The sequence below is a fragment of the Phodopus roborovskii genome, unplaced genomic scaffold (genome assembly GCF_943737965.1).
Source record: "Phodopus roborovskii unplaced genomic scaffold, PHOROB, whole genome shotgun sequence".
Taxonomy (NCBI): domain Eukaryota; kingdom Metazoa; phylum Chordata; class Mammalia; order Rodentia; family Cricetidae; genus Phodopus; species Phodopus roborovskii.
The window spans coordinates 10,344,190-10,366,903 of NW_026126636.1; the positions used below are offsets into that span (position 1 = coordinate 10,344,190).

Consider the following 22,714-nt stretch of genomic DNA (forward strand, 5'->3'; position numbering starts at 1 on the left):
CAAAGCCAGCTTAGCTGAACAGTGAGTTCTGCACCAAGCTGAGCGCCATAGCAGAACCCTGTCTCATAAAACTGAGGATTAAAGCTGGGCGTTGGTGGTGCACACCTTTAGTCCCAGCACTCAGGAGGCAGACTCAACTGTGAAGTTGAGTCCAGCCTGGTCTACAGAACAAGTTCCAGGACAGGCTCCAAAGCAATACAGAGAAACCCTATCGTAAAAACAAAAACAAACAAAAAACAAAAAGCAAAAAACCGAGATTTTAAAAAAAGTCTGGCACAGTGGTGTCCACCTCATTTGAGCTCTTAGGAAGCAGGTGAAGGAAGAAAAGGAGCTCACATTTGTGCCTATTCTGGGCTACATGAGACCTTGTCTGATGAATCAGTATAGTACTGTGCAACGGGGATCCTAAATCATTAAAATACTGGGCTGTTGAGATGGTTCATCAGGAAAAGGTGCTTTTTGCTAAGCCTGAAGATCTGAGTTTCAACCCCTGGGACCCACGTGGTGGAAGGAAAGCCACATGTACACACACACACACACACACACACACACACACACACACACACTTCTGTTATACTACATTTACATCTCTGTCTCTGTCTCTCTGTCTGTCTGTCTTTCTCTCTCCCTGTCTGTCTGTCTCTCTCTCTCACACACACACAAACATACATACATTTCTGTTATACTACATTTACATCTCTCTGTCTCTCTCTCTGCCTGCCTGCCTGCCTGTCTCTCTTTCTCTGTCTGTCTGTCTCTCTCTCTGCCTGCCTGCCTGCCTGTCGGTCTGTCTCTCTCTGTCTCTGTCTGTCTGTCTCTTTCTCTCTCACACACACACACATTTCTGTTATACATTTACATCTCTTTGTCTGTCTCTGTCTCTCTCTGCCTGTCTCTCTCTCTCTCTGCCTCTCTCTCACTCACACACACACACGCACGCACACACGCACGCACGCACGCACGCACGCACGCATCCAGGATGTCCCATAGCTTGCCAGCCTCCTGTGTGCGCCAGGCTTCTGCATGCTGGAATGACGGTTGTGCATCACCACTTAGGCGTAGTTCCCGCTAGTACTTATGTCTTGTTTGTTTCAGGCCACGTCTCTTTCTCCCACTTCTGCTCGACTCTCCCAAACAAACCCCAGTCGCACTGTCATTCCAACCATAAATACAGATGGTCCTGCACTAAGGACGGTCTGACTCACGTTATTTTGACTGTGAAATGGTGGGGAAGCAATACACATTCAGTTGGATCTGTTCCCCTCTCCTGCTAGTGACAGGCAGGAAACTGTGAGGACGCTGGGCGGAGGAGGCGAGCCCGCCCTCTAGGCCCTGGGACTCCGTTCTCCCCTTCCACTGAGTAAGAATCAGGGATGGAACTCGCGTCATTAGAACTGGCGGGAGAAGTCTCACCCACTGTGCCATCTCTCTGGCTGCAAATCTATAAATTTAGAAGGACCGGGGTGGGGGGACCAAAATGAACAAAAACAAAACAGATACCAGGCAAGATAGTTCAGTGGGTAAAGCCGCTCACCGTACATCTCCGGAGACCTGAATTCGGTCCTTAGTCCACAAAGGTAAGAGAAGGGACCAATTCCATGAGATTGTCCTTCAGTCTCCGTGCTTACACTCTGGGAGCACCCACCCCGCTAGTAATATAATAAATAAAACCAAGAGGAAAGGCTAGGTGTGGTGGTAGATGCCTTTCACGTCTGCACTTGGTCGGCAGAGGGAGGTGGATCTCTGGGACTCTGAGGCCTTCTCTTGGTTTACACGTCAAGTTCCGAACAAGTAAGCAAATAAACAAAAATAAATAAATCAAAAGCACACAACCACGTCCACTTTCTGCCATCCTTCTTCTGGGTCGCTGTGTACAGTCCTGCCTGAAGGCATATCGCTTCCATGAAATTTCCACCGGAATGCTGTGCATACAAAGTATTCATGGACCCCATGTTGGGCCATTTCTGCTGCTATAACCAAACATCAGAGACTGGGTCATTTCTAAGAAACAGAAATTTATTTTCCACAGTGCTGGAGACCAGGATGTCTAAGTTCATGTTGGCAGGTTTCACGGCGAGGTTTCTGTCTCTCTTTCGAAGACGGTGTCTCGTGCTCTCACAGCAGACAGCAGAACAGGAAAGAGGTGCGCACGCGTGCTCTAAGCAGTTTTGTAGGGGTCATCAGGGTAGATCTCAGTCTCTCTCTCTCTCTCTCTCCCTCCCTCCCTCTCTCTCTCTCTCTATTATGTACACAGTGTTCTGCTTCCATGTCTGCCTGCATGACAGAAGGCGGCACCGGATCTCATTACAGATGCTTGTGAGCCACCATGTGGTTCCTGGGAACTGAATTCAGGTCCCCTGGAAGAGCAGTCGATGCTCTTAACCACTGAGCCAAGTCTCCCGCCCCATCCTTCTCCTCCAAAGATTTATTTATTTAATGTACTTTGGGGTTTTGCAGCATGTATGTCTGTATGAAGGTGGCAGATCTGCTGGAACTGAGTTACACACAGCTGTGAGCTGCCATGTGGGTGCTGGGAATCGAACCCAGGTCCTATTGGAAGAGCAGCCAGTGCTCTTAACCGCTGGGCCATCTCTCCAGCCCCCTCATGGTGTCTCTTAAAGGCCCCACCTCTACATACTATTGCATTGGAGATTAAGTTCCAACATGAATTTTGGAGAGAAACACTCCAACCGTAAGAGATGACAAAGTTTGGTTTGTTTGTGTTGGGGATTCCAACCCAGGGCCTTATCAATGCTACTAAGACATGTAGGCCAGGCTGGACTTCAGCTTAGAAATTCCTCTGCTTCTTGTCCTCCTGAGTGCTGGGATCAAAAAGCTTGTGACAAAACTCCAGGTCCTATTAGGACTTTTGTAGACAACTGCAGGAGAGACTCTTGATTGTCTTGGTTAAATCAGTGACCCATGGGCTGAGCGATGTAGTTCAGTGGTAGAGCCCCTGCCTAGAATCCCCCAGTGAGGGGCTGGGGGCGTGGCTCAGTGGTAGAGCTCCTGCCTAGAATCCCCCAGTGAGGGGCTGGGGTATGGCTCAGTGGTAGAGCTCCTGCCTAGAATCCCCCAGTGAGGGGCTGGGGGCATGGCTCAGGGGTAGAGCCCCTGCCTAGAATCCCCCAGTGAGGGGCTGGGGGCGTGGCTCAGTGTTAGAGCCCCTGCCTAGAATCCCCCAGTGAGGGGCTGGGGCGTGGCTCAGATGTATTAAGTGCTAGGTTGGATTCCCAGCACCAGAGCACAAAGAACAAAACAGAAAAGGAAGTAATCAGCACCGTAATATTTTGAGACCATGGGAAGATCCTGTTGAGGATACATTTGAACAGCTTTGAAGTGCTAACTGTTAGCAGGGAGGAGATTGTGTGCTTTTCTCTCTTTAAGTGGGGCCCTGGGCAGGGAGGAAAATGGGAGGCCGGCAAGTGAAGGACAGCTACGGGGTCAGTTTGAGTTCCGGAAGGGCATTCTCGCATTCTTGTCTTTGTCTGCAGCCAGTTTGTGCCTAGAGTGGCACCTGGTCACGGATTCCATGAATGGATGTGTGGGCAGAATTAAGCTCGAAGTTGCTCACACTGGAGAGAGAGGGAGAGAGAGAGAGAAGGAGGGAGGGAGAGAGAATTTATGTGTATGTGTGGGGTGTGCTATGGTACAAGTGTCTGAGGATAATGCCCCAGAGTGATGAGTTCGTTTTCCCCCACTCTGTGGGATCTGGAGGATTGAACTCACCTCATTCAAGCCCATGAGCAAGAGACTTTACCCACGGAGCCAGGAAGATTTTCAGTTCAGAGACAGCCGGGGCTATAGAATGAGACTTTGTCCTAACACAAAACAAGGCCAGTGGTCTGGCTCAGTGGGTAAAGGCACTTGTCTAGGGAGCCCAAGTCCTGTGTCCTGCCAGCTGCCACAATCTCTGCTCAGGTTTTGATCCTGGCTGCCCGGGAAGGTGGGAATAGTAAAGGTGGTCATTGCAGGGTTAGGTGAGATCCCAAGTATTGGGGTAGCTCTTGGTTGGATCTCCTTAGCTGGCAAGACGGGAGTCAGAGAATCGGGTGTGGTCACTCACACCTGTAATGCTTGTATTTGAGAGGTGGAAGCAGGGGTTAGCCTCAGCTGTATAATGAGTTTAAGGCCAGCTGAGGATATTCGAGACTCTGTCACAAAACAAAAACAAAAGAAGAAGTCAGGAGAGGGACAGGCAGTCTGGGTGAGTGTCTGGACAACACGTAATCAAATAAAGGTTTTGGGTGGAGTTTGCATGACCTCCGCCCCCAGCTCCTGTCTCACTGGCTGTGTGGCTTTGGAGATGTTTCTTAACATCCCTGTCCCTTCCTTTCCTTCTCTGTAAGATGGACAGAGCCACACCCCAGCCCCTCACTGGGGGATTCTAGGCAGAGACTCTACCACTGAGCCACACCCCCAGAGCTCTTGATTTTTGTAAATTCTGAGACAAGTTTCCAGATAGTTTACCCGGCTGGCCTTGAATTCCTTCTATATCCCACATAAGACTGGACTTGAAATTTTCCTACTTCAGTTGCCCTGAGTAGCTAGGATGAGAGGCTGTGCCTCAAGGCCCAGATGCCCTAGATTTTTGGTAGTCACTAAATTTGGAGTAGTGTAGGTCTTGAAGACTTGGCTCATAAAGGTCCTGGGGTGAGGGTTGACAGGTTACACGTTGTACCTGGGCCTCCTGAATTTCCTGGCTGGGAACTGAAGTATGCAAGCAGAAGCCCTGAGGGTAATACCTTGGGACCACTGAAGATCTATCCCTATCAGCTGTCAGAAGTGTCTTTCTTTCTTTTCCTGTCAGCCGGTCCTTCCTATGTGAACTGGCATTCCTTTAAAAGCAAGTTTAAAAAGTAAAGACAAAACAGAAAAAAAAAAAAAAAAAAAAAAAAAAAAAACCTCAGAAAACAAAACAAAACAAAACAAAAAACCAGGCAGTGGGTGGCGCATGTCTTTAACCCAGCACTCAGGCTGCAGAGGCAGGAGGATCTCTGTGAGTTCTAGACCGGCCTGGTCTACAAAGTGAGCTCTAGGACAAAAAGAATTTATTTTATGGTTTTGTGTGCATGGGTGTCTTGCCTGCATGTATGTCTGTGCACATATGACCCTGCGGGGTGCAGAAGAGGGTGTCAGATCCCCGGAACTGAAGTTACAGATGGTTCTGAGCTACGATGTATGCCGGGAATCTAACCTAGGTCCTCTGGAAGAGCAGCATTCTCAATGGCCGAGCCACCTCTCCAGCCCGGGATTGTCTGTCTTAACTTAACAAGCCCCAACTGTATTTACTGTGTGTGTGTGTGTGTGTGTGTGTGTGTGTGTGTGTGTGAGTGTGTGTGTGTGTACTTGGGCACTTGCGTGCAAGTAAACCATGGTGCTTGTGTGGAGGTTGGGGAACACCTTCGGAGAGTTGCTCCTTACCTCGTGGGTCCAACATTCATGCTCTAGCCATCATGATTGGTGGCAATTGATTTCACCCACTGGGTCATCTTGGCAGGCCCTGTGATCTCTTTTTTGACAGTATCTCTGGGGATCCACATCCTGGGGGCAGAGTGCTCCTGGGGTGACGTGGGGAGTCCCTGTCCTCTCTGGTGTACTGATTTACTCTCAGTGTTTATCCAGTGCCTGGGATGGATGATTCCTCTCTCTCTCTCTCTCTCTCTCTCTCTCTCTCTCTCTCTCTCTGTCTGTCTCTCTCTCAGTTTTCCGAGACAGGGTTTCTCTCTGTTGTCCTGGCTGTCCTCTCTGCAGGCCAGGCTGGCCTTAGATCTGCCTGCCTCTGCCTCCCCGAGTGCTGGATTAAAGACGCATGCCACAGCACCATTGGCACACCCCTGGGATCTCCAGCGAGCAATGGAGTGACCGAAGACTCGAGTCTCCTGTGGTTTGTACAGTGGGCTGTAAGTCCTTGTCCTTGTCCTTAGGATACAGAAACTAAAAGTAAACAAAGTGATAAAGAAAGTGAGCTGGCTCCTGTGGGGCACACACATTCTAGCACTCAAGGGGCTGAGGCCGGAGGATTATGAGCCTGAGACCAGAGTGTGAGTTGTTCTACAGCGTTTAAGTCCTGTCTCAAAAAGAAAAAAAGAAGTAAAAAAAGAAGGGAATATACTCAATCTACTAGTTTTTTCTTTTAAAGAATGGTGTGGAGGCCCAGATCTTTAATCCCAACAGTCAGGAGGCAGAGGCAGGCTGATCTCTGTGAGTTCAAGGCCAGCCTGCTGTACATAATTGAGTCAGGCTAGCCAGGGCATTATAGTGACATCCTTTAAAAGAAAGAAAAAAAGAAAGAAAGAGGGGATGTCTCAACTGTTAAGAGGTTTGGCTTCCGTCTGTTACACCATCTGTAATTCCAGTTCCAGGGAGTCTAATGACGTCTTCTGACACCGTGGGCATCAGGTACGCACACGGCACATAGACATACATGAAGGCAGGCAGACCACTCATACACATAAACTGAAAAAAAAGAATAAATAAACAAACCAACAAATAAATAAAAGAACAGTAAGAGTCAGGCATGGTGACACACAGCCTTTAATCCTAGCACTTGGGAGGCAGAGGTAGGTGGATCTCTGTGAGTTTGAGGCCAGCCTGGTCTACATATCAAGTTCTAGGTCAGCTGGGGCTACACGGTGAGACACTTTTTCAAAAAATACTACTTGAAAAGCCCAGCAAGCCTGCTGATTAATTCTAGCAATTCCAGCTCTAGGGAGGCTGAGGCAGGAAGATTTGCTATGAGTGTGAGGCCAGCTTGCTTGGGTTACAGAGTTCTAGGTTAGCCCGGGCTACAGAGCAGAGCAAGATTCTGAATCAAAAAACTCAAAGGGAAGGAATGAGTCTGAACCTTCTACACACATCTCTCCTCCCCCTGTCTTAGTGCTAACTTCAACCATCGTCTGCATTTAATTAATTAATTCATTCTTTTCTTTTCTCTTTCTTTTTGGGGGGCGGACACAGGATTTCCCTTTGTAGCCCTGGCCTGGAACTCACTGTGTAGACCAGGCTAACCTTGAACTCACAGAGATCCGCCTGCTCCCGTCTCCCTATTACCGTGGTTACTTCACTGTTGTTGTGACCAGCATCCTGCCTCTACAGTCAACAGTTAAGTCATCCAGGCACAGTCTCAACTCCTTAGGCCTGAGCTCTGTGTATCCCTGGCACCTCTCACAACCCCAGCCGTCAAACACTTTTCTTTTGGCCTGGTTTTCTCTCTGAAGCCATTCCCATGCTTATCTGATGGCCCTAACCTAGCTGTCCCTCAGCTGAAACCTTACCAGAGCTTCACCTTGACCTTGAGCCCAGCTCTCCTCTTAGCCTGACCTTGTCCATCACCCCAGCCTCCATCTCGATTCCAACCCTAGCTGTAACCAGGGTCTTGACTCTCTCACCCATCTTCTCCCCCAAATTTATTATTATTACTGTGTGTATGGCATGTGCTACTGTATGCATGTGGAGGTCAGAGGACAGCTCTGTGCTGTCTGTTATCGCCTTCTGCCTGTACAGGGATGGCTTCTGAGGGTCAAGCTCCAGCCATCTTGATGGCTTCCCATGTGTCATGTTTATTTATCTTCACTCCTTAGCCTATTTCCTTCTCCTCCCTCCTCGCCCCCCTCCTCCCTTCTTCCTTCCAAACAAAAACTAGCTGGGTCCTGAGCCTTGTGCCTATAAGCCCCAGGACCAGGGAGTCTTGAAATCGGGGTGGGGGAGGGTTCACCTCCTTTTCCTTTCTCCCTCCCTCTCTCCTTTTATTTTCCTTTTTATGGGGGGGGGTTCCTTTGCATTTGTGTATGTGCATACATGTATACACACATATATGAGCATACGTGTGTGCAGGTGTTTAAGCACACCTGTGGTGATCAGACATTGATGTCAAGTGTCTTTCTGGATAGCTGGCTCAGGGTCTCTGGATTAACTCAGGGTTCACCAACCTGGATAATCTAGCTAGCCACTCTACCCCAGGAGTCCTGTCTCCACCTCTCAAGTGGAGGATCACAGGCAGGCCTCCATTCCTGTCTGGATTTCACATGGGTGCTGGGGTTCAGGACTGAGGTCTTCACATCTGGCGTTGTGGAGGTCACAAGAAAGTGTCGGATCCCCTGGATCTGGAGTTACAGATGGTTGTGAGCCACCGGATAGGTTCTGGGACTCGAACCCAGCTCCTCTACAAAAGCAGCAACTACTCCTAACCACTGAGCTATCTCTCCAGTCCATCTTCACACTTGTATCTATTGCACAATCATCTTCCAGATTTGTTTTTTTTTTTTTTTTTTGTTTTTTTTTTTTTTTTTTTTTTTTTTTTGAGACAGGGTCTTACTTATAGCCCAGGCTGCAAAGCATCCAGTAGGTGCTTACTAAATAATTCCAAATGCCTACATACTTTTTCAGAAGTATGAATCTGTGTTTCCCTGCAGTTTAAGATCAGTGGGTAAAGGTGGTTCCCTGTAGGTTTGAGGTGTCACAGCCTTCGTAAGGTAGACTTATTGGTCACTTACAGTTGGCTGACCTAGGACCTGGCTCTTGACCCAAGGCTGTTCACTCCTTTGACCACTCTGGTCCAGGCTAGGCACTCACTGGACCTTGTCCTGGGCATCCCCCACGCAGAGGGAGTTCGACTGGGAAACCCAAGGTTGGTCTTTAACCCAGGTCCTCACCAGTTTTCTCCTCACGTTTCTGCCATCTTCTTCTTTAGGCCTCTCAGATCGAGGTTCAGCTAAAATCAGATAGATGAAGCTGAAGAGGGGAGCTCAGTCAGTAATAGAGCAGGAGCCAGTGCCTCAGTCAGTAATAGAGCAGGAGCCAGTGCCTCAGTCAGTAATAGAGCAGGAGCCAGTGCCTCAGTCAGTAATAGAGCAGGAGCCAGTGCCTCAGTCAGTAATAGAGCAGGAGCCAGTGCCTGGTGCAATGGCTGGTGCCTGTTATCTCAGCCAGAAATAGAGGCTGGAAGACCCCTGCAACTTCCAGGCCAGCCTGGTTTAACAGAGAGCTGTAGGCCAGCCAGGGATTCAGAAAGAGATCTGAGACACCCCCCCCCCCGCTTCCAAAAAGAGGGTGGTGGTGCTGGATAGATGGATCAACAGTTAAAAGCACTTACTATTCTTCCAGACTTTGGTTCACCAGGCACCTGTGCTCACAGGCACATACTTACACACAGACACCTAATTAGAAATGATAAAATAGAAATCCTAAGTTTTTAAAACCGTGAAAACTAGAAACAAAACCCAGCTTGGGGGAAGGGGCTCAGGTCTGTGAGTCCAGTCATGGAGGCTGAGATAGGAGGGTGGCTTGAGGCTAGCCTGGTCTATAGAGATGACATGGAGGTGGGAGGGGCCTGTTGAGGGGTGTTGTGGGAGAGGGAAGAGCCAGGTGACTTGTGGGTATGGTCATGATACATTGTTGCAAGTGTGTAATTGCCAAAGAATAAGTAAAATATGTTCTGGGTGGGAGAACCCCTCAAAACAGAGACTCAAAGAAACACTGAAAATGAGAAACAGGTGTAAATAGAAACACATCAAATAATGTGGAGAAACTGGGGCTCTCAGTCTTTTCCATGGGTTGTGGTTTCCACCAGCCTATGGCTGGGGTGGCAGAAGGATAAAACTACATTTCCCAGGAAGCTGTGCGGTCGGAGTTTTGCCCCACCAATCAGAAGCCTTAGCGGGAAGCTTGAATTTCTAACCAGTGTAAATAGGGACGGAGAAGCAACCTGAGGTTGGCTCTAGTCTGTGTGGACCCGTCCCCTAGGAAGAGTAGAGGGTCACCTGGAAGGTTCTTTTCTTGCCTGTCATTTTCTCCCCCTCCCCCGCTCCGGTCTCGTCCCTTCCTGTCCAGGGTCTTACAGTGCCGACCAGGGTGGCCTGGCACTGTCAATCCCCCGGTCTCAGCATCCCTAGTGCTAACATTGCTCGGACCCTGGCCTCTCTGAATGGCTTGGCTCTAGTGTGTGACATGCTGTTACTTTTGACCTTTACACACTTACCTGGACAACCCATTCCTCTTTCTAGAATGTCCTCTCCAGTTTTCCTTCATTCTTTTCGGGAGCATCAGCGTCTCGGCCGCCTTGCTCCTACCAACTAATAACTCACCTTGGTCCTGACCTATCTTTCCTTCGCATCTCGTGGGCCAGAGAGGTCAGCCGAGGCTCCCAAAGTCAGAACAGGAACGAACCCCACAACTCCTTCCCCTTCTCCCCAATATACTTCCTGACACTTACAGGCCAGAACCATAGGTGCCTGCGACTCACAGCGTCAGTCTTTTGAGGACCTACTATGTGCTCTGAATGAGAACTGGTTTCTATGTTTAGTGCTGCCCCCAGCCTTCAACCAAGTCTTTGGTAGACCAGGCTGGCCCTGCCGAGGCTGCCCTTCGATTGGAAACCCTCTTTGCTTCACCTGGCAAACTGGCAAATGCTGAGATCACGGGTATTTCATTCCTGCTTTTTTTTTTTTTTGAGACAGGGTTTCTTTGTGTGGCCTTAGCAGGCTGGCTTTGAACTTACAAAGATCTACCTGCCTCTGCCTCCCAAGTGCTGAAATTAAAGGTGTGTGCCACCATCATTGGGTGTTGAAGCTGCACTGGGGATTGAACCTGGGAACTGAAGCATAAAAGTTGAGTGCTCTACCACTGAGCCACACCCCCAGCCCCTGGGGGATTCTAGGCAGGGGCTCTACCCCTGAGCCACGCCCCCAGCCCCTCACTTGGGGATTCTAGGCAGGGGCTCTACCACTGAGTTATATACTAGCCAATTTTGAAAGAGATTCTTACTAAATTGCTCAAATCACCCTCAAACTTGCTATGTAGCCCAGACAAGTCTTGAACGTTCTTCCAACGTCCTCTCTCAGCCTCCCAAGTGGCTAGAATATAGGTCTGCAATAAGCCCTGTGATAAATGTTTGAGAGATGGGTGAATAAACACATGAAAGAATGAGCCCTCCTCAAGCAGTCGATATTCATTTCCAGGTCTGCCCTTGTCTTTAGTTCCATCAAGGTCTCTTACTTTGTCTGAGCCTCTGGCCTTTCTCACCTCCTGACTTTTCTCTTTTATAGCTGGAGGGTTTCCAATAATCACCGTGTGTTTAGCACAGTATTGTTAGATGCTGTACTTGTATACTACCCCAGAAGGTAAGTCCAGCTGGGAAGGGTGCTTTCCCTTTGTTGGAGACTATGACCCAGAAAAGATGGGCCGTGTCCTGGGCTCCCTCAGAATCAGAGCATGTACCTTACACAAACTCCCTCAATCTGTTTGGCTCCTCTGCTTGGTACAGTCTCGCCTGCCCGGCTTCATGGTGAGCTCGAACATGTAGGACTTTAGTGTTAAGCTTTTTACTCAGGGGTTGTGCCCTCTGATCCATCCAGGAGAGGCGTTTTAACACCAAGGAGCAGTGCAGGTTGGGAATGGGCTGTGGCTACCTCATTTCCATCGAGGCTGGCTTGTGATAGCAACCGATGCCATCTTGGAAGTATTGTCTTCTTTTCCTTTGGCTTTTTGAGATAGGGTCTTGCAATATAACTCAGCCTGGATGGGAACTCATTATATATTTCCGGTTGGCCTCCTGCTCTCTCTCAGCAATACCCAAGCTGGCTTCCAGCTCTTGCCTGAGGGTTGACTGCAGCCCTCTTGTCTTACCCTCCCAGTGCTGGGATGGGTAGCATGACCTCCATGCCTGGTGCCATCTTGGGGTTTCTCAAGCCCAGGGTTTTCCCACACAAAACATTGTTCAGGGATTGGAAACAGGTTCTGTGTTTGCCAGACTGGCCCCTCTGGCTAATGGCCTGAGACCCCCGAATTTGTTTTGTGTGTGCTGTGTGCCAGACTTAGATTAAGAAAGAATTTGGATTCCAGTAGAACACACACTCCCTGAAGGCAGACATATTTGGGTCTGTTTAGTTCATTTTTCTAACTCTGGCACTTAGAACAGTGCCTTACACATAGTAGGTGCTTAATAAACTCTTTAAAAAGTGAATGATGTATTAAATTCAAGCATAAACCATGGATGTAGAAATAACATTTAAAAAACTTTTTTTCCATTCTACAGTTGGCAAGGTGGTGGCTCAGACCGGCAACGTCTCAGGGATCTGAACTGGGGCCTCACATCTCTCCAAGCACCTGGCCCCGGGCTACTCTGGTGCTACTGGACTTGAGGAGTTGCTCCCTCTGTGGACATCCAGGAGCTGTCTGCGGGTTCTGTGTATGTGTGGGTGGTGGTGACCCTGGTTCCGAGGATTGGACATTGAAACTGCAAGTTCAACCTTGAAGCACTCACTGTCTTTGGGCATGCTTACCCTCATCCTCGTTCACCCAGTTCAGAGAAAAACAAGAACAAAAAACAAAAACAAAACCACACCCTCCCTCCCTCCTCTGAGACCATCCTTAAGGGCCCCCCTCCCCTAAATGCCCAGAGCCCTGGGTAGGGGGTGGAGGGGAGGGGGAAAGAGTTGAGGATGAGGGTGGAGGTGCCAGGGAGGAGGGAGAGGGAAGGGGGATGGGTTAAGAAGGCGTGTGTGATGCCAAGCAAAAAAGACAACATTAGACACAGATGCTGAGATGACGTTTATCGCGGCAAAAAAAGGTGAAGTCGCCGAGGGAGAACGGGTGGGGGGAGGGGTGTGGTGCGAGCAGGGAGTGGGTGGGTGGGGTCCATGGAAGCTAATACGTGGTGCACTAGGTCACACAACGGACACTGGGGGGTGGGTGAGTGGGTGGGAGAGGTGGGCATGGCCCAGGCATGGCGATGGGGGGGAGGGAGGAAGGGTGCGGTGACCCCAGCCAAGAGCTTCTGGAGGTGGCGGAGAGGAAGTTGGCGGCGGCGCTGGTCGAAGAGGATGGAAGGAAATCAGTTAAGAGGGGGTTGAATGAAGAAACTGGAGGCATGGCCACTTCACTCCCCACCCTACCCTCAAATTGGAACGCAGCAGAGTGGCCGCAGGCAGGGGCCAGCCGCGGGCTTGGACCTTTCCTTTAAGGGTTGGAGAGGGACCTTAGACGTTCATCTGACTACCTCTTCGCAAGAAAACACGCCTAGCAGAGGTTAGCTTCAGGCCCCAGGAAGGATTCAGCAGTCAGCTCTCCAAAAACAGCCCCATCCCCAAAGCGCCAGCACACATCAGGTGGAGGATTCAATTCTCAACTCCACCGAGGTTCTTCAGGGAGCTTGGAGTCGAACCCGTTTCTCAGATCTCGAGAACAGAGCCTTACTCTCCTGCCTCCGGTCGGGGGACCGGTACACCCCAGGCCTGTCGGAGTTAATACTGTTATCTCGAAATCCTTAGCATTTTGGCAGGGCACACCTTGGGTTTCTTCCAAATCGAACTGGGATGTGGACCATGCCTCCAGTAGCTGAGATGCCAACACAAATAGATAGATAGGTAGGTAGAGAGATAGATAGGGAGGAAGAGAGAGAGAGAGAGAGAGAGAGAGAGAGAGAGAGAGACTGAGAGAGACTCCCCACGTCGCCTGGCTCAAACCAAGTACAAAAGAGACTATTTACAATGAAGGCGTGGGGAGTGGGTGGGGGCAATGGGGAGCACGGTCGGAGTGAGCGCTCGGCTGGGGAGGCCACGCCCCCTAGACCCGCCTTTTAAAGGGTGCAAAGCCAAACAGCAAAGGTATTTCTAGAGGATCCCAGGGCCCCCAGGGGAGGCGGATCCTAAGGGGTGAGGGATGGGGGTGGGGGGCATGGGATGGGGAGGCATGGGCGCTGGGAGGAGATGGAGGAAAGGTAGCAACTGCCCCTAGCATCCCTCTGGCCTCCCTGCCGGACACACAAGTTTTCCGTGGGATGAACACAGAAAGGGTTAATCAAAAGAGTTCGATGAGCGAGTCTGACGGTCGAGTGAGGCGGGCTGGAGCTATGAGGCCGCAGGTTCCAGTGGTGGCCGGTGGTGATGGAGTCACTTAGAAGATGAAAGGTTGGTGGTTTTGGGGAGTGGGAGGAGGGTTGGGAGGAGGGAGGAAGAAGGAGGGTCTCCCTATGTTAGGTCTAAGGAGACGATTCCTAGACTGGCTGAGAAGCGGTTAAAAACCAACAGTCTTTACCACCACCCTCCACAGAGACTCTCCCTCCCTCCTGCCTCTCGGCGGGACGGAAGGAAGGAAGGTCGTCTAGGCCACTGGTCGCTGTGGGGACCCGATGGACCAGACGCATCGCATCAAGACCGCGCTGACTGTGGTGGTGAAGGCTCCTGACAGGAAGGCTGGGTGTCCAGACTCCACAGAGCATAAACCAGGCTTCGCTGCCCCCGACCTGGGTATTGCAATTCTGTCCTCCCCCATGGTGACAACCAGTTCAGGCTTTGACGACGGCGGGCCTCGATTCCGGATGGCGCTTGGGGGCAGAAGCATTGGGCACAGGGAAGGCCTGTCAGGCTGTCCGACAGGTGTGGAACCTAGTGAAGCATCCTGGACGCCTAGAGTGGCACCTTCACCGCTGCTCTGGTGAGCGTTTCTGCAAATTAACCTTTTATCTTGGGCTGGCAACAGCAACAGACCTCGCAAAGGGGAACCTCCTCTCCTCTGTCAAACAGCTGGACACCAGCCAGCCATCAAATACTAATAATGGCGTGTGTAAAGGGTGGGGGGAACGGACGGACGAACGACGGGCAGAAGAAACAGAACAGAGTGGGATTCCAAGGGATGGTTGGCAAACAAATAAAGAAATTAAAAAAAAAAAAAGGGGGGGGGGAAACAAGTGGTACCGTAATGTTCCGAGTATAGGTCCCCAACCATCTGTAAGACGACTCTTGCCAAGCTCCCATAATCCCCACCTACAAGTCCAGTACAGAGATGGCAAAATCACTGCCTTCCGATCCCTGCCCTGCTAATTATTGCGGCAAAGTTTCCTAGCCCATGTAGAGATGGCTGGGAGAGGGCAAAGATGATTCTGGGCAGGCTGGCTCAGAGCCCTGCCCAAGACAGAGGACAGAGAAGGTGAATTTGGCACTTTGGAACCCCTCTCTCGTATTGAGGCCCCTCCCCAACAACCACGCCCTTGGGCCAGCAGAAGAGGTTGGAGTCTGTTACTCCCTCCCCAATTTCTACAGATTTTTCCAGAAAGAGGCAAAAGGGGTTCTTCTTGGCTGGTGGAATTTGGAGGGGGGGGAGGGGAATCCAAAAAAGTAGGGGTTAGTTGAAAAGGAGTATTTTTTTTCTTTTTCTTTTTTTCTTATAAAGATTCTAAGAAAAACTCAAGGTGAGAGGAGCGAGGAAGGGGATCCAATTTAGCTCAGCGTCCGCAGGTGTTTCCTTTGCCTCGTAAGGGTGCTCCTCTGAGAGAGGTGTCCCCTCCCCCACCCACCTAAGATCCTCTCCCCCGCCAGATCGGCTCAGTTCCAAGGAAGTTTGGCACTTTTTGCTTTTAAAGGGGAAATGAAAGAGCTGAGGATTTAGGAGGAGAAGAAGACAGACAAAAGATAGAGACAGAGAACAGTAGGGTAGGTGTGGGGCCACAGGGAGCCACAGGGAGCCAGAGACTAGAAAGAGGGAAATGCTGGGGGAGGTATTGGCAGCTGGGGGGGGCAGATGAGGAGACACGTCAATGCAGGCAACACCTATTAACTTATTAAGCACCTACTGGGTGCTGAAGAGTGGGGTGCACGGAGGCCGCTCAGAATCTTTGAGATCTGACGGGCTAGCGGGCAGGCAGAGGAGGAGGCAGCCATGGTTTCCCGCTACTGTTACTTTTGAAGTAATTCCTATCCCTGATCTGCATCTGTGTCTGTTATGGACAAACTACAGCACAGGAAGATTGAGGTCCGATTGCAGAACAGACTTTCAAGGGATAGAGAAGATGATGGGTGGAATTTCTCAGGGCAAAATGGGGGGGGGGAAGGGTGTCTGGCTTACCATTCACCAACATGGCGAGTGGAGCAGCTTACCACGCTAGCAAACTACCTTTCAGATAGCCCCAGCTGGTGGAGTAAGGGGTCCCCAGTGAAAGTTAATGGGAATGGGCATAGGGCACCTTTCAGAGCTACGCCTGTGTGAGGAGTATTGGACCCAGACTCCAGCCAATGGGCTTCTAGAAAGCCGGCTGCCTAGGGGAGGGTGCAAATGATATGCAAATGAACGTTCTAACCCACCTACCCATCCCAGACCTGGCTTCACCCCCCACTCCCTTCCCTCCTCATGGGACCTGAGGGCTTTACAGGGGGATATTCCTGCTAGATACACTACTACCCACATGCAGGTGGAGCTACTGTGAAATACCGTAAGGTCATTTAAGAGGTGGAGGGAGCAGATGGCCCTATTGGGCCGTCCCCACCTCTAATCCCAACAGCCCCGAACTTTAGAAGATATGTACAAAGTGGTATCAAGAATTGTTTTGGCACTAAGATCTCCATCTGGGCTCAGTGTGGAGATTAGGGGTGGGGGGCAGCAGCGATTGGAGATGGGTGTGTGTGAAGGCGGGGCCTGCCCTTCACTGGGGAGATGGGGACATGGAAAAAGTCACCCCAGTGTCCAAGCTACGTCCTCCCATTCTGGCGGGAGGGCTAGTGGGGGGGCAGGGGTGGGGGGAGTCAGTGCGAGGTACCTCGAAGGCTATTGCTTTCTAGGGATTTTCACATTTTGATTTGGGGGTGGCTCTCAAGCACAGGGTAGGGGGCCTCCCAGGCTTCAGGGGTGGCTTCTCGCCTCCCGGCTCCATTATAGGGATAGAAACAAGGAGGCCAGATATCCCCAAAGCCATGGAGAAGAGCAGGGTCTGGAAGACCGAGGAGGACAGATGAGGAGGGGACAGGCATGGGGTGCCCCTCCCCCTGAGATGCTGATGATGGAGCCAGGGCTCTGAGGACCCTGCTTGGGGTTGGAGGAGTTGAAGGTGTTCTCCAACAGGGAGGGGGAGGGGGAGGGGAGATGGGAGGGAACAGGCGGTCTCAGCAACCCTAGCCTATAGGTTTTTCAGGGCCTGACATCTCAGTCTGTGGAGCCTGATCAGAGCCACCATGGTAAGCGAGCCACTCCCCCGAACAACTCTCCGGGCGGGGCGGGGTGGCGGCCTGGCTTGTCACAGGCTTTCATCAGAATTCCCTAGTTCTTGTCAGCCTAAGGTTGAGCACACTGAACATTTCTGACCTATCGGACACCACTAACATATACCAGCTCCTTGGAAGCCACCAAGCCAATTGAATTCATCAGACCGAGAGATACCCTAAGCTTTGCAAGGCTCACTGAACTCTACACCAGATCACGCTGGCCTGACAGAGCCACCATACATTTGGCTCATCCATCAATGAAATGAAGCCACAGAAGACACAGGCATGCAGACAAAAGGCAGGGATGGGGGGGGGATCTTTAGCAATCATTTTCACTAGCTTCATCTCCCATTCTTGCCTTGAAGGCAAGTTCATAGATGGTATGTGTGGATGGAGATGACCCTGGCAGCATTTTTTTCTTTTCCTCTTTAGAATCCTCCATGTTAGATCCAAGTCCCAACCTTCAGTCTCTTCCTAGGGAATCCTCCTCCCCCAGGTCCAACACCCGCCAAAGGGGAGTGTGGACGGACGGACGGAGGAGGTGGACCAAGGGACTGGCCACTGTCCAACACAGGAAGCACATGCTCTGTCCCGATGATGCCACAGGAAGTGACCTCGAGATTCCATAGGAAGTACATGCCCCTGCCCCTAGCATCACGGAAGTAACTCTGAGGAAGGGTTTTTGTTGTGATCTCACGGGAAGTGATTTTTCTCTTACTAGGACAGGAAGTGGCCTCTGAGGAAACACTTCCTGTGACATCATAGGGAGTTAATGGAAGCACCCTATAAATACTTGATTCAGTGACTTCACAACAGGGACCCTTGCTTCTCTAGGAAAAGCCGTGAGAAGCCACAGCAGCTGCCCCTGCACCTCTCACAACACTGAGACTCACAGGACCAGAGGCGTCCCAGAGTTGGCATCATTTCCAGGAGGGACATATCTGCTCTAGGAAGAGAGACACACTTCCACCTGAGGGAATACTGCAGGGGGACAGTGGGGCTCAGGGAATGTGGGAGTCCTGGGGGTCAGGGTGGCTATTTTCCAAACCCCTCATTTCCGCTCTGACCCCTGGGTGGCTACCTCTACTCTCCTGGCACTTCCCCAGGATCTGGAACTGCAATCAGAGAAGACAGGGTGTTGTGTCTGGGGGAGGCACCTCATTCCAGATGACCTGGAGGCTCCCTCCCCTCCTCCCATAAGTCAACAAAAATATTATTATAAAGGGGGGGTCCTTATCAAAAAAAGAAAAAGAAAAAGTTAAAAAGGAAAAAAAAAAGGAGGGAAAGAAAGAGAAAATAACGCTTTGTTTTCTATTAAAATCAACAAAATGCAATATATACAGATATCACATAGACCTGGACCCTGGGAGAGGTGGGTCAGGCCCAGTCAAGCATAGGGAGGGAGGGAGGAGGGGTCAGTTCAAGGCTGGGGAGGGGGCTCAAAAAGCCCCCTCCCCAGCCGCCACTCAATCCTGCCTATGACTACCAGAAGGGAAGGTGCAGCCAGGCCTACCCCAGCCCCATCCCAAGCCAAGCAGGAGTCACACCAAGCTGAAGTCTGGCGGGAGTTGGGAGAGGAGGAGGAGGGAGGAGGAGCGGGAGGGGGTGGGGACGCACACCACAGGCCTCATCCCACCTTCTGTGGGTTTGAGGCCCTCACCCCCTGCTCGTAGGTGACCCGCTGGCTGATGAGGTATTGAGCGGCTTGCGTGGCCGCGGGGCTGCCCGTGATGGTGACCCGCCGGTTCCGCGTGCCGGGCAGGAACTCGCCCTTCTTGGAGATCTGGATGCGCGCACCCGTCAGCTCCTGGTACTCCACCAGCGTCTTGCCCCCTTTGCCCAGGATGGCCCCCACCAGGTTCTCGGGCACCGCGATCTCCACCAGCTCCTTGGCGCTCTCGGCCGCCAGCTTCTCGGCCGTCAGGAAGCCGCCGGCAGCCCCGGCCGCAGCCGCGGCGGCCACCAGGGGCGCACCCCCCGCTCCGGCTGCGCCCCCCGCGCCCGCACCGAGGTAGCCGTTGGCGGCCGCGGCCAACGCGAAGGAGCCCAGCGCTCCGGGGGGCGGTGGCGGCGGAGGCGCTGCCCCCGCTCCCGGCCCCGCCCCGGCGTCGCCCGCGTAGGACGCCAGGAGGTTGGCGGCGGCGGCGGCGGCGGGGTTGGCGCCCGCGGCTACGGCGGCCAGGACTCCCGAGGCGGCGGCTGAGTTGAGGCCCAGGCTGAGCGAGTTGGTGTTATAGCCGTAGCTGGCCAGCGTGTTGAGCGCCGTGCTGATGGCCAGCAGGTCGGTGCCCGAGAAGGCGGGCAGCGCGGCGGGGAAGGCGCCCACGCCCGCCAACCCCGCGGGGCCAAGCAGCCCCGAGGCGGCGGCGGCGGAGGCGGCGGCCGCGGCGGGCAGCACGTCGGCCGGGCTGGCGTAGGGCGAGCCGGTGGGGTTGGAGTTGGCCACGGGCCCCGCCACGTTGGCGTAGCTGATGTTGAGGCAGCTGCTGCTCTGCGGGTCTTCCTGTACCTTCTGCACGATGGCGCTCACGGCCTTGTGCACCTGCTCCGGCTCGCCGCTCACCGTCACTACGCGCTCCTGTAGGTTGATTCCCTCGGGCTTCTGCGACAGCTGCACCCAGGCGCCGGACTGTTCCATCACCGCCTTCACAGTCGCTCCCCCCTTACCGATGATCAGTCCCGCCGTGCTGTTGGGCACGATGAGCTTGGCCTGCGTGGGGGAGAAAGAGACGGAGTCTGCGCGGGGGAGAACGGGGCGCGCATCTGTGTCATAACAGTTCTGGGTTTTTTTGTTTGTTTTTGTTGTTGTTGTTATCTCTCCTCCAGGGTCCATCATCAGGCCCACTGTGGTCCCCTGATAAGCGCCAGGGAAACCCTACTGGTTCCTAAAGGAAAATTTGGAAATAATCTGGCGCGCGGTGGGGGTGGGATGGGGGTAGTGGTGCCTGCCTGTAACCCCGGCACTCCAGGAGTGGAGGCAGGAGTATGTCAGGTTTGACAGCAGCCTGAGCTATATATACATAAGCAAGACCCCATCTCGGGAAAACAGAAGAAAAAAAATCCAGACCTTAGCAGTGCCTCAGCCACCCACGTCCCTGGGACCTCAAATGCCACCTCTTCCGTGGCAAGTGAAGGTGTATTAATGCGGTACCCACTGGGAGCCTGTCTTGTGTCTGCCCCGAGCCTGCATCACCCATCCCAACTTCTGTCCTTGCGGGCTCTGGCTCCCAGTCCGCCTCCTAAGGCTTCAGATCCTATTTTACAGGTCTCTCTCTCTCTCTCTCTCTCTCTCTCTCTCTCTCTCTCTCTCTCTCTCTCTCTCTCCTTCCCATTCTTCTCCCCTCCCTTCCCCTCTGCTCTCCTCTCCTTCTCTCAGCCCAGGCTGGCTCGCTGGAAACTCATGATCCTCCTGCCTCAGCCTCCTGAGTGATTTTCCCCCTCAAACTCTTATGTCAAAATCCACACCTCAAGACCCTACCAGCACCTCAGAATGTGTGATAGGAGACATGATGTGGTGTTCTTAAAGTTTGCGAGGCAGGTGTGGCTTTGAACGTCTGTACTTCCAGCACACCTGGGATGCAGAACAACCTGGGCAACAGGGTGAGTTCTGGGCTAGCCTGGCCTACACTGCGAGACTTTAAAAACAACAACAAAACCAAACAAACCCTCAAACCAAAAGAAGTCTGGGGCTGACTCTGTGCCTGCGCTTTCCGCAGTCTGGGTATGAACTGTGGTCTCCTGTGGTCCCAACTAAATGTTTTTATATGTTAAAAGTCACCTCCACATCACATTGCCTTTGGTTTGTCTCTCTCGGGTTTAGTTTCTTTCCCATCTTTATTTTGTTTTGAGGCGGAGACTGACTAATGTCTCCGGACTTGCTTTGTGGACCAGGCTGGCTTTGGATTTACGAGAGATTTGTCCGCTTCTGCCACTCCAGTGGCAGCCACCTCTTCTATGGTTTGTTTAGCTTAAGCCGTGTGTGTGTGTGTGTGTGTGTGTGTGTGTGTGTGTCTGCGTGTGTGTATATGTGTGTGTGTGTCTGTGTGTGTGGGGGGGGTCAGAGGGTACTCACACCACTGTATGCAGCTCTATGTGGGTTTCACAGCTAGAGTGCAGGCTGTCAGGCTTTGACCCACTCAGCCCTCTCCCTGGCCCAGTCATATTTTAAAAAGTTGCATAATGACAATAAAATGTGAGACGCATCCATGTGATGGAATAGGATTTAGGGATAAACGCACACGAACTGACATAGCACATGCTATAACTTAGATGTGCTTGGGAAACAAGCTAAGTGGAAGAGGCCAGACATAAAAGGCCACGTGGTTTCATTTGCATGACTCTAGAATGTGCAAATCCACACCGATGGAAATTGGTTAGGGGGCTGGGGAGATGGCTCTGCCTTTAGAGCATGTGCTGATGTTCTCACATCAGGTGGCTCACAACTAAGTGCCTGCAACTCCAGCTCCGGGGAATCTAACACCTTTGACCCTCACAGGCACCCACATTCACGTGCACATAACTAGATGCAGACACACAGACCTACATGTAATCAGAAAGCAATAAAAGTGAAACCTTTTTTCCAGACAGGGTCTCTAACTCTGGCTGTCCTGGAACTCACTGGGTGTGTCAGGCTGGACTCAGATTCACAGAGATCCATTTGCCTCTGCCTTTGGAGTGCTGGGATCAAAGGTGTGTGGCACCGCCATCTGGCCTAGAACTAAATTTTTGTCATGCCCTGGCATTTATTTTATGTTTTTAAATATTTTTTATTCTTTTGAGACAGGGTCTCTTCACAGCCCTTGCTGGCCTGGAACTCACAGAGATCTGCCTTTGCCTGTATTCCGAGTGCTGGGATTAAAAACGTGCACTATTATGCCCTGTTATAAAAACGAATCTTTGTAATCCTGACACTTGGGAGGCAGAGGAAAGTGGATCTTCATGAGTTCAAGGCCAGCATGGCCTACACAGTGACACCCTGTCTTTAAAAAAAAAAAAAATTTATTTGGGAGGTAAGAAAGTGACCTAGAATTAACTTGTGAACACACAACTCTGTGTACATGCTAAACTTTGAGTTGCATACGTCTCTGTTTTGCCTGTAGTGGGCATTCAACCTAGAGTTTTACAAGTGCCAGGCAGGTACTCTACCACTGAGTTACATTCCCAGCTTTCCTTTTTAATTTTTTGAGATGGAGTTTCCCTCAACGGCACAGCCTACCCTTGAACATACTATGTAGACAGACCTGGAATTTAGGACCCTCCTGCCTCCGGTTCCTGAGTAGCAGGAATTGTAGGTGTGGGCCACCAGCCCTGGCTAACTCCATACTTGAGTAAATTGTTAGTATGTAAACTGTGTTTTGATGTTTCCTGGTTAGTTTTGTTTGTTTGTTTGTTTGTTTGTTTGTTTTGGTCTTGTCAACTCAACAGGTGCTGGAGTCATCTGGGAAGTGGGAACCTCAGTTGAAAAAATGCAGCTGGCAGATTGGCCTGTAGGCAAGCCTGTAGGACATTCTTTTGACTAATGATTGATATGGGAAGGCTCAGCCCACTGTGGGTGGTGCCAACCCTGGGCAGGTTAGGTCACAGGGAGTAAGTCTACTGGTAAGCTGTGTTCCTCCATGGTTTCTGCTTTAATTCCTCCTGCCAAATCCATGCCTCGGCTTCCTCTGTTGGTGGACTAACCTGAATGCCAAATAAACCCTTCCTTCCCCAGATTATTTCTGGCCAATGATTTATCACAGCAATAG

The 22,714-nt window shown here is 51.5% G+C and overlaps 1 protein-coding gene across 1 annotated transcript in view; it reads right to left on the bottom strand.

Moving 5' to 3' along the window:
- Positions 1-18,256: 18,256 nt before the first annotated feature.
- The window catches only part of Nova2 (NOVA alternative splicing regulator 2), a 32,356-nt gene continuing 27,898 nt past the window's right edge, over positions 18,257-22,714 (bottom strand). Inside the window, exon 4 of the mRNA XM_051207243.1 lies at positions 18,257-19,680. Coding sequence (XP_051063200.1) covers positions 18,598-19,680 — 1,083 coding nt within the window. The 3' untranslated portion in view covers positions 18,257-18,597. The remainder of the gene's footprint in view (positions 19,681-22,714) is intronic.